The sequence below is a fragment of the Bactrocera tryoni genome, unplaced genomic scaffold (assembly GCF_016617805.1).
Source record: "Bactrocera tryoni isolate S06 unplaced genomic scaffold, CSIRO_BtryS06_freeze2 scaffold_7, whole genome shotgun sequence".
NCBI classification, from domain to species: Eukaryota; Metazoa; Arthropoda; class Insecta; order Diptera; family Tephritidae; genus Bactrocera; species Bactrocera tryoni.
This window is the reverse complement of record NW_024396366.1, coordinates 8,553,882-8,571,030: the sequence shown is the minus strand read 5'-3', so window position 1 is coordinate 8,571,030 and position 17,149 is coordinate 8,553,882. Positions and strand designations below refer to the sequence as shown.

General features: G+C 36.9%; 2 protein-coding genes across 3 annotated transcripts; both read left to right on the top strand.

The window, feature by feature from the left end:
- The first annotated feature begins 2,900 nt into the window (after window positions 1–2,900).
- On the top strand, window positions 2,901–4,750 carry LOC120781550 (ubiquitin-40S ribosomal protein S27a). The gene is made up of 3 exons (XM_040113783.1): window positions 2,901–2,985; window positions 4,163–4,503; window positions 4,563–4,750. The coding sequence occupies exons 2-3, from the start codon at window positions 4,183–4,185 to the stop codon at window positions 4,710–4,712; spliced, it is 471 nt and encodes a 156-aa protein (XP_039969717.1). The 5' UTR covers window positions 2,901–2,985; window positions 4,163–4,182; the 3' UTR covers window positions 4,713–4,750.
- LOC120781549 (ribosome biogenesis protein NSA2 homolog) lies at window positions 2,957–4,092 on the top strand. Of its 2 annotated transcripts, none has more exons than XM_040113782.1 (2): window positions 2,957–2,985; window positions 3,149–4,092. In XM_040113782.1, the coding sequence occupies exon 2, from the start codon at window positions 3,242–3,244 to the stop codon at window positions 4,019–4,021; it is 780 nt and encodes a 259-aa protein (XP_039969716.1). In that variant the 5' UTR covers window positions 2,957–2,985; window positions 3,149–3,241; the 3' UTR covers window positions 4,022–4,092. The 2 variants fall into 2 exon arrangements, with proteins under 2 accessions (XP_039969716.1, XP_039969714.1); XM_040113780.1 differs by lacking the exon at window positions 2,957–2,985 and adding an exon at window positions 3,005–3,088.
- Window positions 4,751–17,149: the final 12,399 nt, after the last annotated feature.

The window sequence follows — 17,149 nt, the reverse complement described above, 5'->3', positions numbered from 1 at the left end:
GTGACACCGCTAAATTTGTTGCTGCTATTGTTGTTGTTGTGTGTTTTTTCATTAATTGTCTCCATTTATCAGTTTAACTATGCCCCTACCCCAGTTCCCTGAGGCCTGTCCTATGCTTTATCTGTTCCGGAAAACTCGGACGAACCGGCGCTCGCTCGGAGCAGTCTACTAATTTTGCGCCCAGTGTACACTTCCTGACCAGGGCCCGAAGGGGCTGGTTACTAATTCACATCGTGACTGACACTTCGGCAGAGTGATTCATATTACCCTCTCTACACGGCGGATTGGCTGGCTTTTATACCGCATCCTCTTATCCCTTATTCGTTGTAACTTATTTCGCAACTAACCTGCTACTACAGGCCGTCCGGCTATCCGCGACCTGCCGACCCCCCCGGTAGCTTAGAGCTCAACTGGGATGCCTGATCCCGTAAGATCCAAGACCTACCAACGGGCCAAGACCTTCCAACGGATACAGATATATGAAGGTTTGTATGTACATTATTTGTGTGGGAATGTCATACGCATGTATGTACATATAGAGCAGCGTGTGCATATTATATTACTGATAAATGATAATATCTTGATTTGATTGATTTGTACTTACATACATATCTGCAGGATAGATGCATATGAAAGTTTTAAACGATAAAAGGTGTGATTTATATACATATATTATTGTTGTAATATATTAAGTTTTTTAGAATATTATGATAATACTAGATATATGTATATAGCATATACTATATATCCATACATATGAAATTATATTACATTCTCAAAGATAAGAAATATTTAAAAAGTAGCTCATTTGCTCATTAACTACAAATATTGCTTAGAGAATTGCATAATTTAATAATAATGTTATCACTTTTGCATGAGTTCACAAAAATTCGCAAAATTGTATTGATATCAGTTGATATGATAGCATATAAACGTATAAACATATAAGCCAAAAGGCCAACATGCGTCTGTAAAAGCAATGTATATTTCTGAGCATAATTTTCATTGACTGCTCAGCTCTGTTCGCTCATTTCTGTTAAAATTTCTCCTGCCGAGCCAAAAGTGGTGAAATCCACTAATAGAAAATTCATGGCTCTTGACCGTTCACAAGCTTGTCTGTAGTTGGACCTTCTCTATAATACAAGTTCTCTGCTTACGCTTTCTTCCATTCAATCGAAAATTGCACGAAATGTAACAGTGTTGGTGAACAGCTGGAAATGTTTCAATGTGTTTGTGCTATCTGTTACCTACGTCTTGCAAGACTCCACCCTACATGTAGGGTAGTATATTATGAAAATGTGTTATATGCATATGGAATGAAGTACTATATACACAGAGGATATACACATATACATATATGTATGTATATATCAACCATAGGAAATAACTAAAAAAAATAGGCCTTATTTTCACGTTATTTGGACAAATATTGCATTGAAAAAGTATAATAAATTAAAATGTATTCCATTGCACCTGCATTCAAAAATATTCACAAAACGAATATAATATACATATATGAATGCATATGATTATATATAAACGTATAAAAATATAAGTAAAAAGCTAACATACATCTTTAATAATAATTTTTATTCAATGCTCAGCTCTGTTCAAGCGCCACTGTTAAAATTTCACCTTCTGAGTTGGCTGCGGCAAATCTCTACCATTTTATCCGAGTTGGCCAGAAATATTTTCACGTTCACTGCGTTAGGAACCTTCTCTATCATATACATTCTCTGATATAATTATTGTAACGAAATTTGGTATTATATGTCATAATTAGTTTGAACAATAAGTTTTAAGAGATAGTTATATGTAGAACCGATCTTTCTATTATACATACGCACATATGCAAATATGTATATGACTGTTGGAGCATTCCGATAGTGTACATAAATTGAACGTTGGAGATCCTACCCGTTCCAAATGGAGTGCTAACCGATTTATACGATGGCTGTCAATGTATTTCGGCATTTAACGATAAAAATGTGTTGAATATTTTTTTAACAATTGTTTACATAAAAAAATTACCATTTTTTATATAGTTCATGACTTAATTTTTCTATATAGTATATATACTTCTTAAATAAATTATTTTTTGTATTGGCAAAATCTTATTATAAAATACGGTAGTAATATTTTTTACTAAAAATAAGTTGAAATTATCTTACACAACCCTACTACGCCCTGGCAAAATACTTAAATATTCTTAAATTAGACTTAGAGGATCTTCAATGTGGATAATGGTGATGATTATTATGGGACCGAAATTTTCTTTTTACAAAACTACTCGATATTGATCACTTTTTATAAAATTCAATTTCGAGAACTATAAAACTTGTATTTGCATTTGCATTTTTTCAATCTCGTTTCTTACATGGTTCTTATATGCCCTTAAAATTCTTCTTTGGTGAATATTTAGTAACTTACCACAGTTTGAAAAGCGAAAATGTGAAAATTAATTATTACTTGTATCTGCGAAAAATTCCCGCTCCTCTCTGAATATATAATAATATCAAGAGTTTTTATTTTAAGCAAACTTCAAGGTTTAACACATAACCATAAATTTTTTTGGACAACTTGTCCATCTATTTTAAGAAAATAACAATATGCAACCATTTTCCGCGCAAAAAGCGGCCGTCTTAGAAATCAATAGAAACTCAACCTCTGACACTCCTTGATATTTTTCCAATTGCTCCTCTTAGCAGTGTCTCTGTTTAGATCGTACCAGCTAATAATTCCTCTATTGCCCCTTTTCGATTGTGAAAGACATCTTCAAGTTTAAGAGCACGCGATTTAAAATAATGCTAACCAGATTGTAAATGGGCCTTAATCCGATAATGAAATGCAATTAAGTTTAAAACAGTATAACACGCTTTCTTGAACGCAACATTAATGCGTTTATAAAATATTGTAAGATAATTTTACATTTCCTGTTTAATAACCAAAAACTTCCTTTTTGTATCGTGGGCTTTGCGTATATGGGTGAGTTACTCCTTAGAAAAATATGGTGGGAAGTTTTCAAAAAGACATTATGGTGTTTGAGCTGTAGTGTATATATCTGTGTAATATGGAATTATAATTCTGTGTAAAAATATCGTTAAATTTGAAGGGAGCGCTTAAAACTAATTTTGGTATATTTTCGTAGCATACGTCGATACGATATACGTGCTGTAAACTGAAAAAAGATACATCCTTTTGAAATCGGATTCTCAATTTTTAGGTTCAAAAATAATTCATCATGCCTCAAAATGAATATATGGAACGTCATCTTAAACTCTATGGTAGGCGATTAGATTATGAAGAACGGAAGAGAAAGAAAGAAGCTCGGCTACCTAAGGAAAGAGCACGAAAAGCACAGAAGTTGCGTGGAATAAAAGCTAAACTGTTCAATAAAGAACGTCGAAATGAGAAAATTCAAATTTCCAAGAATATAAAAGCGCATCAGGAAAAGAAGAGTAAAAAAGAAAATGAAAAGATTGAAGGAGGTGCCCTTCCACATTATTTATTGGACAGAGGCCAACAGGCCAATGCCAAAATACTGTCCAATATGATCAAGCAGAAGAGAAAAGAAAAAGCTGGTAAATGGGACGTACCGCTTCCGAAAGTTCGGGCCCAATCGGATGCGGAAGTTTTTAAAGAGTTGAAAACTGGCAAAACGAAAAGAAAATCGTGGAAACGTATGGTAACAAAAGTAACATTTGTTGGTGAAAATTTTACAAGGAAACCTCCAAAATTTGAAAGATTTATCAGGCCAATGGGTTTAAGAATGAATAAAGCTCATGTAACACATCCAGAACTCAAGACCACATTTTATCTTCCTATAATTGGCGTTAAGAAAAATCCTAGCTCACCTATGTTAACATCATTGGGAGTTATTACAAAAGGAACCGTGATCGAAGTAAATATTTCAGATTTAGGACTTGTTACTCAAACCGGAAAAGTTGTTTGGGGAAAATATGCACAAGTGACAAACAATCCAGAAAACGATGGTGTTATCAATGCCGTATTACTCGTATAAATTTAATTGTCGAAAATATCTATATTGTGTCAATAATTTAATAAACAAGAGGATAAATTGATTTCATTAAATTTAATGCACATTTTATTTTAGAAGTTAAATATTTTCTTTAGATCATTACTTTTATTTTATTTTTATTAGGTTTGTAAGATTGTTCAGCAATGCAAATATTCGTAAAAACCCTTACGGGTAAGACCATCACTCTTGAGGTTGAGCCTTCGGATACTATTGAACATGTTAAGGCCAAAATTCAAGATAAGGAAGGAATTCCGCCTGATCAACAGCGTCTAATTTTTGCCGGAAAGCAATTGGAAGATGGTCGCACATTGGCTGACTATAATATTCAGAAAGAGTCTACATTGCATTTAGTACTTCGTCTTAGAGGTGGCGCAAAGAAACGTAAGAAGAAGAACTACTCGACTCCGAAAAAAATTAAACACAAAAGAAAGAAGGTTAAGTTAGCAGTTTTAAAATATTACAAGGTATGAGTGAAATTCGTTGAAATATATTTTAAGAGCTAAACCCTATCTTAATAATTTAGGTCGATGAAAACGGAAAAATACATCGCCTACGTCGAGAATGCCCGGGTGAGAACTGTGGAGCTGGTGTTTTCATGGCAGCTCATGAAGATCGTCATTACTGCGGAAAATGCCAATTAACATTCGTATTTTCTAAACCAGAAGATAAATAAACATTTCTATCAAGTTTGTTCAAACAATATACAAGAAATTGGACTTTGTCAAATTTTTCTGTGGGTAATACAGGAATCTTGGTTTACAACTCTTGCATGTGTGAGTTCTTACATGAATAAGGGAAATCAAATTAAAAGTAAATCGTATCGCATTATTTGATATGCATGTGATGAAGACATCAAACTCATTTAACGCAAAACCAATGGAACGTGCTGTTTCGACATGGTCTTGCGATAGGGAAGAGGGTATTGATTGCAAAAATGTGTTTCAGAGACACGTTGGAGCGATTATTTGTACCCTGTTTGGGAAACGTAATGAGTTTAGCTGTCGTCGAAATCACTAAACGAGCTGTTTCGGCCGATGGTTAAGTGAGGCGGTTTCATTAGGTATGTAGGACATAGATTTTGTATGTCAAGATCTATTCTGAACAGATGAGAGTTTGACCTGGGGTCGAATCGTTACATCCGTGCACGGATCGGCAAACATACGAAAGAAAATTACGTGATACGTCAATCGTATGCAGTGATTGGCATTATCACATGCGATAGCAAACGGATCGTAATGTATTTTCAATTCACAATAGTTTTTAAATTCCACATTGTTTTGGATCAGTGGCGTAGCTACAACTTCGGGCGCCCGGGACAGGGATGTTCTGCCGCCCTCCTTTATCTACCTACCTACAAGTTTCATGAGGTGGTTCGAACGAAGTGAATTTTTACAAAATACCTTGGCACAATTCCGATTTCTTTGGCGCCGCGATTTGAAGGTACCGTTGGAAAGAGGAAGTCATCCTGATTAAAAAATATATGGGGTTATAGGTACCGCAAACGCCTAGTTTACGAGATATTCGACCTTAAAGTTCGAAAATTCCCAAAATTTGAACATTTCAACAAGCTATTTTACCACATTAAACACACTTTACTCACATTTTTCTCTTCAAATTAATTAAATTACACTATAATCTTTTAAATAAATCCACATTTTACACTTCTAGCAGGTTTTTTATATAAAAAATCTTTATTTTAAAAATTACATTTTACATTCTTTTGAACCTCATTTGTTTACCAAAAATTACGAAGAAATGGAGCGCTGCCATGTGATGACAAGGCAATTCGCTGAAATTCCTCTTTTTCGCAAAAATTCCTCCATTCATGCTTATGGATATTTTCTTTTTTAAATTTATTAAGCAAATAAGTAATATTATATACACGTATTAATAATATTATATACATTTATTTTATTATATCTGTCAGCGATTTCCATTTATTTTTTATGATACATTGGTTTGTATTTTAGGTGACGATATACATATTATTATATTTAAAATATGAGTTTCGGATATAAAGTGGTTATATTTTTTGGTTATTATATCTGTCAGCAAAAAGTTAATATGTTTTTTATTTTTAACGCAGAAAGATATACTACGCGAAAGTATTACAGTCACCCCGGGTATTCGCTCGGCCAGGGTTATTTTTTTAGAGCGCGGCCGAAGGCCGCCAACGCAGAAAGGAGTACTACGCGATAGTACTTCAGTCATCCCGGGTATTCGCTCGGCATGGGTTATTTTTTTAGAGCGCGGCCGAAGGCCTCCAACGCAGAAAGAAGTGCTACGCGATAGTACTTCAGTCACCCCGGGTATTCGCTCGGCCAGGGTTATTTTTTTAGAGCGCGGCCGAAGGCCGCCAACGCAGAAAGGAGTACTACGCGAAAGTAATTCAGTCACCCCGGGTATTCGCTTGGCCAGGGTTATTTTTTTAGAGCGCGGCCGAAGGCCGCCAACGCAGAAAAGAGTACCACGCGATAGTTCTTCAGTAACCCCAGGTATTCGCTCGGCCAGGGTTATTTTTTTAGAGCGCGGCCGAAGGCCGCCAACGCAGAAAGGAGTGCTACGCGATAGTACTTCAGTCACCCCGGGTATTCGCTCGGCCAGGGTTATTTTTTTAGAGCGCGGCCGAAGGCCGCCAACGCAGAAAGGAGTACTACGCGAAAGTACTTCAGTCACCCCGGGTATTCGCTCGGCCAGGGTTATTTTTTTAGACCGCGGCCGAAGGCCGCCAATGCATAAAGGAGTACTTCGCGAAAGTACTTCAGTCACATAAATTACGTATTACACATATACATAGGTAGAAAGTATTTTTTTTATGGTTAATATAGAAAAAAGAATCACGCGATAAAACAAACAAAGAAAAATTGTTAAAAATCCTACATATTTACTGTTTAAGATGTGGCAAGGCTCGTTTTCCTCATAATTGTAAACAATCTGACCTTTTCAACAATGAGTGTGCTAAGTGATTTTTAAATAACAAAATTTAGCTTCAAAATTGAAAAATAAATGTGAAATGTGAGCTTATTTCAAAGCTAAGAGTGTGTATTTAAATATACAAAGTAAAAAATGTGAAACAATTTAGTGAAACATAGAGAAATATTATGTTTTCTTAGTGCAAATTTTTGAACTTTTAATCGTGAATATTTTAAAAAATATTCGTAATTTTTAAATTATTTTTGGATATTCCTCCTCTGGAGGAGCTCCCCTATCCGTAGATACCCCATTTATACGGAAATTCGTTTTTTTTACCCCTCCGCCAAAGTAATCGGAATCGTGCCAAAATTACGACGAAATGGAGCGCTGCCATGTGATGATAAGGAAATTCGCTGAAAAGCCTTTTTTGCCAAAAATTCCTCTATCCATTCATGTGGATAAGTTCTTTATTTAATTTAATAAAGAAATAAGTAATATTATATAATAATAATATATATATTGTCACCTAATATACAAAAAAAAACGTATTATCAAAAATGAATGGAAACCGCTGACAGATATAATAACCAAAATTTAACCATTTTATAACGAAACCTCATATTTTGTTTCAATATCAGTGCAAGATAACCGAAAAAATACAACCACTTTATAACGAATCTCAATATGTTTTTTTATTTTAACGCAGAAAGGAGTACTACGCGAAAGTACTTCAGTCACCCTAGGTATTCGCTCGACCGGGTTATTTTTTTTAAGCGCGGCCGAAGGCCGCCAACGCAGAAAGGAGTACTACTCGAAAGTACTACAGTCACCCCGGGTATTCGCTCGACCAGGGTTATTTTTTTTGAAGCGCGGCCGAAGGCCGCCTACGCATAAAGGAGTACAACGCGAAAGTACTTCAGTCACATAAATCACATATACATATGTGGAATTATAGTTAATATAGAAAAAAGAATCACGCGAAAAAGCAAACAAAGAAAAAATGTTAAAAATCCTACATATTTGCTGTTTAAAATGTGGCAAGGCTTGTTTTCCTCATAATTGTAAACAATCTTACCTTTTCAACGATGAGTGTGCTAAGTGATTTTTAAATTAATAAATTTAGGTAAAATATACCAAAATAAAAGTGAAATGTGAACTTATTTCAATGTTTAGAGTGTATATTTAAATATACAGAGTGAAAAACGTGAAAAAATTTAGTGAAACATACAGAAATACCATGTGTATTAGAGTGCAAATTTTTGAACTTTTAATCTTGAATAATTTAAAAAATAAAAGTTATTTTTATATTATTTTTGGATATTTCTTCTCTGGAAAAGCTCCCCTATCCGCTCATATCCCATTTGTACCCTCCGCCAAAGTAATCGGAATCGTGCCAATACCTTCGATAATAAGTATATAAAATTTAGGAACTAGAAGCCACGCAAATTCTGAAGTTCCAAAATTCTAACAATACGGATTTTGAAGAAATTGATAGCAACTAGAAGCCACGCAAATTCTGAAGTTCAAAAATTCTCACAATACGGATTTTGAGGAAATTTATAGTAAATTTACAAGACATTTTATTAAAAGCCATAGAAAAAACTCATTTTTGTCCTATATCTTGTACGCTTTTGACACAATTTGCAGAAATTTTTGCCCAAATTGGAGTTTTTAAATACCATTTTGCCGCCCCAAGACGTTGCAGGCATACAAAATCATGAATATCATCAAATTTAACATCAATATAAGTGAATATTAATAAAAGATATCAATATAAGTGAATATTTTATAGTGGACATTTACCTACATATTCATTTAATTGAATTTTCATTGTATTATTTAAAAAAAGACAATCTTTGCTGTGTTTGTTTCAACCATATACATTTATGTAAATAAAAAGATTGAATATTTTGTAACCAAGTATCAATTTATTGTTTTATTTAATTTTCTTTTTTTACTAAACATATGTTCAATTATGTTTCTATTTAAGGAACGAATCCTAAAATACATTCTAGCTCTGAAAAATAATTCTTTTATTTTCGAGCTACAATTTACAAAATCACTTAAATCTATGTGTTTCTGGACATAATTTGTACATACACTAGGCGTCAAATGAAAGTATAAATGTAGTATATACTGGCAACCTCAGATCATTAATTTACTTCCTACATTTTTGCTTAAGAATAAATTCATAAAGCATTTTATGTAGAAGCACCGTTATGTAAATAAATAGATGGAGTAATATTTACACTTATTATTTAGACGAAAAAAATATTTACTGTATCGGGAGTGATTAGTCTTCGCTGGTGAGCCCATGAGTGCGCGTCAAATGAAAGTATAATTTTAGTTTTGGTCCATTTTTTTCAAGGTAAAACTGAATTTTACTATATATTTAATTCATTTGTATTTATTAAGGGAATTTATGTTATGGTGAAATTTTTTTGTTCTGTTCTTAGTAAAAAATATAAAAAAATTTAAGAGAATCGGATCTTAATTGTGGAAGATGGGAAGAGGGGTGAAGCGTATCAAAAAAATTTATGAAAAATATTCCATTTCGGTCAGAGAGGGAAGAAGAAAGATTTTTGAATAATCCAAGAGAAGAAAGAAGAAGCAAGACTCAATACGGTGGAGGTCCAAAGTCCAAAATTTCTATACACGCTGAGCGACTTGTACGAGAAAAGCTCCTGAAACCCCTGAAATTTTATCATGGGAGTTGATTAAAAGTTTTGGTTTGGATGTTTCCATTAGCACAATGAAAAGAAAACTACAAACATCTGGTTTTAAGAACTATGTATATGCAAATCATTACCATTGACGTCGTCAAATATTGCTTGCAAGGCTCTCAAATGCTCCATCAACATATCTGTTGGTTTTGAGAGTCCTCCTTCAGAAAGGTGATCCACCCAAGTATGGGACGAACAATTTTCGGAATTGGCACAAATTTCGGGGTTGTCTTTACCGAGTTTGTGGCAGATGTACCCTGCCAAATTCTCAAGTCCGTCGTTGTTGAGAATCTCCAAGTCATCATTTTTTTTCGATTGGGTCAGTGGAATTCAGATCAACTGACACACGTTGAAAAATATTACCTGCAAAAATATAATAAACATACATATGTACATGCGTATCAATAAATGGAATAAATTGTTAGTTATTATTATTAGTATAATTAGGATAAAAAACAGTGGTTAGTATGCAAAAACTTAGATTGTATGTAAGTACATATTTGCATTTGTTAACATCAATACAATTTTATATAATAATGTTTTCTGTAGTTTTAGGTTTATAATACTATGTACGTGTAATATTTTGATAATTACCGGTTAGAGATAAGTAATTTCCTTCCAAATCTGGTATGTTGTCGACTTCAACATTGCCTTCTTCTGTGATCGCTCCTTCGTTGTGACCAAGTATATAGGAACGCAGCCTATATTTGAACTTTTGCCTGTCAGGGTGATCGTGAAGACCACCTTTTGACCTGATTACGCCAAAAAAAAATTCCAAAACGTCCTGGTTCAATCGATAAGTCAAAACGTAATCAATTTTGTGCTGCTGTCTTAAGTCATCCAGCAGCAATTTCAAAGCATTATTGCTTTGGAGTATACCTGTAAATCATAAGTAAAATCAAAAACTGTAGAAAATCAACTTATCTAAATATATATGTAGCTTGAGTATTACCTTTTTGGAATGGAAGCAAACCATTTTTACCAATGACTCTCATTGATGAAACCAGCTCCGTCATCTGTTCCAGTACATTATTTGAATCCATTGTTTTAATGCGGCTTTATCCTTAGGGAAATGAAAAAATCTCCACTTCGTAGCAGTATTTTTACCATTGTTATTATTACAACCGAACACTGCACAACGCATTTTAAAAATATAGAATTTAACAAATAATATAACACTTGAAAACACAATTCGAATTCACTTTCAATAGCGCGGGCGAATACCAAGTCAACCGTAACGTCAGCAACAACAGCTGACTGAAAGCAAACATGCGCATTGCGTAATCTCTTTCTCTATCATTCTTGGGTGAAGAAGTTTAGGATATGGCAAGAGAGAAAGGTATCACCCCGAAAAAGTGGAAGATTTACTAACGTTTGTGAGACATTACATAAAATCTGCATAAAATTTACAATAAGTTACGACCCTCAAAATTGCGATTCTTATCACACACAAGAAATGGGCACCGGGGTAGCGAACCGCCTCACCGCAATCGACCAAACGATAAGAGACCAAATAATGTATACTTTAGTAAATTTAATTCAAATATGTATATGTCCTTTACCTTGTAAATAATTTTATTTTTAATGTCAACTAAAATACAAAAATTTTGTTCATATAAATAATTTTTTTTTTTTTAATTTTTAATGAGATATTCCATTCATTGGTTTCTTATTTGTGTTCTTTATTACTAAAAATGATAAAAAACATAAAATTTAAAAAAATTTGCTCACATTTCCATAAATTTGTCTATTACGATTGGTAATTTGCGTTCGAATGACGATTCGAACGAACGGATACGTTTATATACTCGTTCACGGATGTCATCATGCCAGATTACGATAGAAGCGTTACAATCACGTATATAAGCGCTACGATCATTTATTTCATAATACGAAATACACAGACTTTTACGTGACGAGTGATACATTCACGGATGTAACGATTCGACCCCTGCAATGCCCAGAACAAACATTTCAACTCCAAGTACCTACCCCAATCGAATAGAGTAGGTGTGGATTTGGCCAAGAATAATTTTAGGCTCCTTGCAGAAAAAAGTGCGAAAATTCTATGACCTTTGTCCAACGTCTTTGCCGTGCATTGTTATGAGACTTTCTAGATGTATACCTTCGGTAAATTTTAAAATAGCATCCCCCGATTTCGTGGTTAAAATGGGTATGTACGGATATAGGAGGTCCTCCAAATCAAAAATATAGGGGAAAATACCTTCCGACGTTTTTTGGAAAATTAAAAACTTCTAAAAAATTGAAAACTTTGATTCTGGTTGAGGATTATTATGATTTGTAAATGGCCGCCGCCACAGTTGATTGCCATTTAAGTCCTTTTTATGGCATTTTCCATCACTTTGGCCAGAACTTCCGGCGATAGGTCCTCACATTCTTGACGGATATTGTCTTTAAGAGCTGCAAGAGTCTGAGGCTTGTTGACATAAACCCGCGACTTCAAAAAGCCCCACAAAAAAAGTCTGGAAGTCTTGCTGGCCAGTGCAAATCACCAAAACGGGAAGTTAGGCGCCCGGGAAATGTAGCGCCCGGCAGTGTAGCATACCATTGTTTATTAACGTGTACTTCGCATGTGTTTACTACGGAAATGTCAAAAAAGAACAGAAATTAGAGGTCAATTGCAAAATTTATAGCATCTTCTGACTTTTGCGCCCCCCTGTATATATGTAGTTCCTGCTGAATTATGGTTATTGAGATTTTGCATTTAAAGTTCAAAAATTCAACTATTTAAAATGCGTGTTTCTCCCATTTATAATAAATTTTATACTTATATTTTTAACTTGTATCCACTAACACTTCACTAATTCGTTTGTAACCATTTAATTTATATTAAATAGTGCAAAAATAACTTTTTTCAATATTTAACTTTCGTTCAATTATTTTTGTTCACGCAATAACAAAAGGTTAGCATTCTAATTAATAATCAGTGCTAACTTACGTTCATATTCTACAGAAGAACTAAAAAAAATATACCAATGACAGGAAATAAATAACATATTAGTTTTCCGCATATAATTCCTTTCTGCATTTGCGTCCTTCGGCTGCTCTTCAAAAAAGAAACGCTAGTCGGATCAACACCTGGGCGTGTTTAGTTCTTTTGCGTTAGCGGCCTTTGGCCGCGCTTCATAAAAGTAACTCTGATCGGACCAACACCTGGAGAGTCTCCTCTATCAAACCATTTGACTTTAAACCCTGAACTCGTGGGATGGTATACTAAAGTTTCCCCTCTCAATTTTATAGATTGTGACTGTATCACAATACAGAATCGCTCACACAAATTAACACTCACCGATCCAAACGGGGTTAGATCGCCGAAAAGCAGCCCTTGTTCGGATAAAATCCGAGTCAATTCCGGTACGTAGAACCGGCTGTCGTGGGAATTGACAACCGGACCTTCATTAACTTTAATAAAGCAAACTGCTCGGCTTCACAGAATTTACTGAAGGCACCTTTAACGCTCTACCCATTCCTACGGACGTATGCGTTGGCGAACGTCGATTCTGCAAGGTGATCGCTGCAGCTACCGCTCGCTTCATCCCGGCTGGAAGAATAGCGGAAATCCGCCCCAATTTCCCAGCCGAAGCAGCCCTTTTAGCTAATGAGCGCGACATCTTACGCCATGCCTATTCCGGGGATCCCTGAATAAGGGATCTCAATTTGGAGATTCGGCGTATGGTAGATCAACATAAACGGACGAAATGGATAGACCACCTGAAGTCCTGCAACCTCTTCACCGGTGTGAGTAAGCTTTGGGCTTTGTCTAACCCGAAAAGACACGACGACCGAATTGAGGTTCAATTCAGTGGTCATGCCTTCTCGGATCCGAAGAATTGCGCGAGCTACTTTAACCGGCAGTTTACACTGCACCCTTCGGTAGACCAAGCCAAGAGATGTGTTAACCGACGGCTGCGCAAAATGCCAAACGGCTGCGCACCACTTACTTTCACCGATGAGGAGGTTCAGAGTGTCATCAACAAAGCAAAATCTTCCAAATCCATTGGCCCTGATGGAATCAACATGCTAATGCTAAAGCATCTAGGCTCGACGGGAGTAGGCTATCTCACCAAGGTCCTCAATCTATCGCTGACCACTCTTCAAATACCCGATGAGTGGAAAGTCGGAAGAGTGGTCCCACTAATGAAACCTGGGAAACTCACCAACAAAGAGGAATCTCATCGACCGATAACTCTCCTCTCTCCAGTAGTGAAGACACTTGAGGCCTTGCCACTCCCGACCTTCACTCACCACCTGAGCCTAGCCAGCCACCAGCATGGATTCCGAAAAGTGCACAGCACCACCACAGCACTTAGCGTCATAAACGCTCAGATAGTTCGTGGCCTTAATCAGAAGCCACACTGCGAGAGAACGATCCTACTGGACATTGAGGAAACCACGCTTCCTCCAGGGTTAAAGAGGTGGACTATGAACTACCTGAACGGTCGTCAATCATCCGTTCTATTTCGAGGTGAAACATCCAAACTGAGAAGAATTAAACAGGGGGTTCCGCAGGGTGGTGTCCACTAGGGTGGGTCGATTCCGGACTTTTTTCGATTCGGGATTTCTAATAGTGCGGAAAAGTTGCCTTAGTACTTCCTGATTCCAATGCAACTTTTTGTTTTGAGATCGGATTGCATCTTCAACCCCAACTCCGGCCTTGAAATTTCGGAAATTGGCTTAAAATCGTGAAATTGTCTACCTAGCGCCTGAAATACGCATTTCATGGCAAAATGTATTAAACAAAAGTTATTTGTCACGTCATTTGCTACCGAAATGGTATATGTTATCATGGCCGTAGGACAAACCGTTCCCGAGATACGAGCGAAAATGCGGCGCGAATATCTGGTGGGGTCTCCGTTTTTGTGGGTTGGAAGCATGAAAAGATTAGATGCTCCATCAAGTAGTTGATTGAGCTATTTGGATGAATGGCGTTTTCTAAAGTTTATGATGTTTTGGAAAGACTCTGTCACACCGCGTCGGTAGGTACTTTTCATAAATTTTATTGTTTTTAAATATAATCCAGATGCTAATACAGACTCAGTCTTGGAGTCATCAACAAGTGGAGACAGTTTTAATGAATTATCAGCGCCACCTCCAAGAAACCGAAACTGACAAGGCTTTTTTGACAACGGTTTTGTCTTTGATGAAAGACCTGCCAGTGTCGGTTAAAGCCGACTTTTAAGAAAAATGATAGTGAACATAAAAGGTCTACGCCAATGTTTTCTTCCATAAGTTTGGACCTGGCTGATCGCAAAAACAGAGGTATTGCTCATAAGCACTATAGAAGAGTGCGTGATTACTTCAGAACCACAGTTGAAGTATTTAGGGGTAATATTGGACTCCAAACTTAAATTCAAGCAGCACTTAGCAAACGTAGCAAATAAAGCAAATAAGATTTAGAATGCCTTATCAAGAACGATGGCAAATAGAGGTTGTGTGAGCTCCAGCCGCCGACTTCTAATCGCAAAAGCGATAAGCTCAGTTATACAATATGAAGTCCCAGTATGGATACATTCACTAAACATAAAAGCATATGTCAGACCAATAAATGCGGTGCATAGACTCTTAGCATTAAAAGTAACAAGTGCTTCCAGCGAAGCAGCTGAAGTACTAGCTAGTATGCCGCCCATAGCCATCCAGGGAGACGAGTTCACGAAATTTTATGTACTATTAGCACCAATTACAGAAATCCAAAAGAGAGAAGAGAGAAAAAAGAGCATAATTATACGGCAGCAACTGTGGCAACCCTCAACTAGAGGACGGTGGACCCACAGACTTATACCTGGCATCCATACGTGGATTAGTAGACAACATGGGGACCTGGATTTTCACCTGACCCAAATATTAAACGGGCATGGTTGCTTCAGAGGCTAGGTGTACAAATTTAAAAATTACGTCAGTCCGTATTGTTCGATGTGTATGGAGTCAATAGAAGACTCTGAACACGTGTTTTTCCATTGTCCTCGGTTTTTAAACATAAGGGAAAAGCTAGAAAAAGCACTAGGTAGTAGTTTAACGGTGGAAAGTTTGACTGCACTTAAGTGTCAGTCCTCTGAGAAGTGGGAAGCTGTTCGCGAAGCAGCAACTTCCATCACGACAGTATTAAGACAGCTACAGCAGAAAAGGCGTCAGTCCGTCCGTGCTATAGAGGAGACGTAAACGACGTGTCTTGTCACTCCCATGAAGTAATACCTTATCAGGTGGTTTCGTGGGAGAGTCTTGAGTTGGGAGTAGGTTAGGTTAAGCGGATTAAAGTCCCGTACTCCGGCTTTCGATGCTTCCTCCTCTATTGAACGCTCTAAAGTTTCTTTGCAAGGGTCGTCTTTTCTAAAGCCCTCCACCACATAAAGGCTCCATAGAACATAAAGGGCTTGACTATGGTGTCATAAAGCCAGAGAATATTCGGCTTCCATGAAAGCTTCCTATGCAGGATGAGCCTTAGATATTTCACGGTATCCGTGAGTAATCAAAAAGACTGTGTTTTATTTAAACATCGGCTCCACTTGCTTAACTGGCGCAGTTTATTAATAAATATAGCAAAAAGAACCTATCATTAATATCCACAAGGATATTCAACCTGCGGGTACGGGGGGACCCCTCCGGGTTCGAGGGGAAACCGAATATACCCGCGGTAAGGTATGCCTGTCGTAAGAGGCGACTAAGATCCTGGCCACCAGTCCAGGGCTGTATGGAAGCTCAACTGGTCGCAGCTTCGGCTACAAGGTCAATACCAAAGACTTTAACCTGGTACCACGGGGAGCAGTAGCCCCTGGAGTTCGCTCCAGTCTGCTCATTGGGTTTGGCTCTTTGTGGAGATTCGTGGTGGCTGTGGTTAAAACCCAAATCGCGGGAAGAACTGACTTTGTCAGTCGAATGTGGAGTTGCATTGCAACCGGGTGCCGGACCCAAAGTACGGCAAAGGTTTTAGATGGGCCTCGAGCCCTACCAAGGTGGTTAGTGTGTCCATGCCACACTGCCGATTGGTACTGAAAATCGTTACCAAATTTTCAGGGCGCTGATCGACGCATTGCATTGATCCGTTGTGCTTTTGAGCACCGTGGAGTTAAGCTGTCGCCAGCAGGATCTCACGTTAAACACTGTCACATTGTTCAATACCGCAAAAGATAAACTCTATTGCAAAAAAAATCATAAATTAAGATGGAAGCACACAAAATAGAGCAAGCATCCACACCAGCGGCGGCAATAAAGGCATCAACATCGGTCGAACTAAATCAAGCTTCATCTGCTGCAAGACGTCAATTACCATCTAACAATTCCACTTACGAATTACCACTGCCGGAAGCATTAAAAGAGGCAACACAAATACAGGGGTTCCGAGGAGATGGCACATACGACCTCACATCATTTATTAATGAGGTGGAACTTTTCATCGATTTGTTTTCTGGCACCAACATGGCGGAGTTCTTCCACAAACGGCACGTCCTGAAAAAAAGCA

What these genes read in the sequence shown, in the direction of transcription:
- LOC120781549 (XM_040113782.1), top strand. Translation starts at nt 3,242, where the DNA reads ATGCCTCAAAATGAATATATGGAACGTCATCTTAAACTCTATGGTAGG.
- LOC120781550 (XM_040113783.1), top strand. Translation starts at nt 4,183, where the DNA reads ATGCAAATATTCGTAAAAACCCTTACGGGTAAGACCATCACTCTTGAG. An exon ending in CAGTTTTAAAATATTACAAG is followed by an intron (nt 4,504 to 4,562) that starts GTATGAGTGAAA and finishes TTAATAATTTAG; the next exon opens with GTCGATGAAAACGGAAAAAT.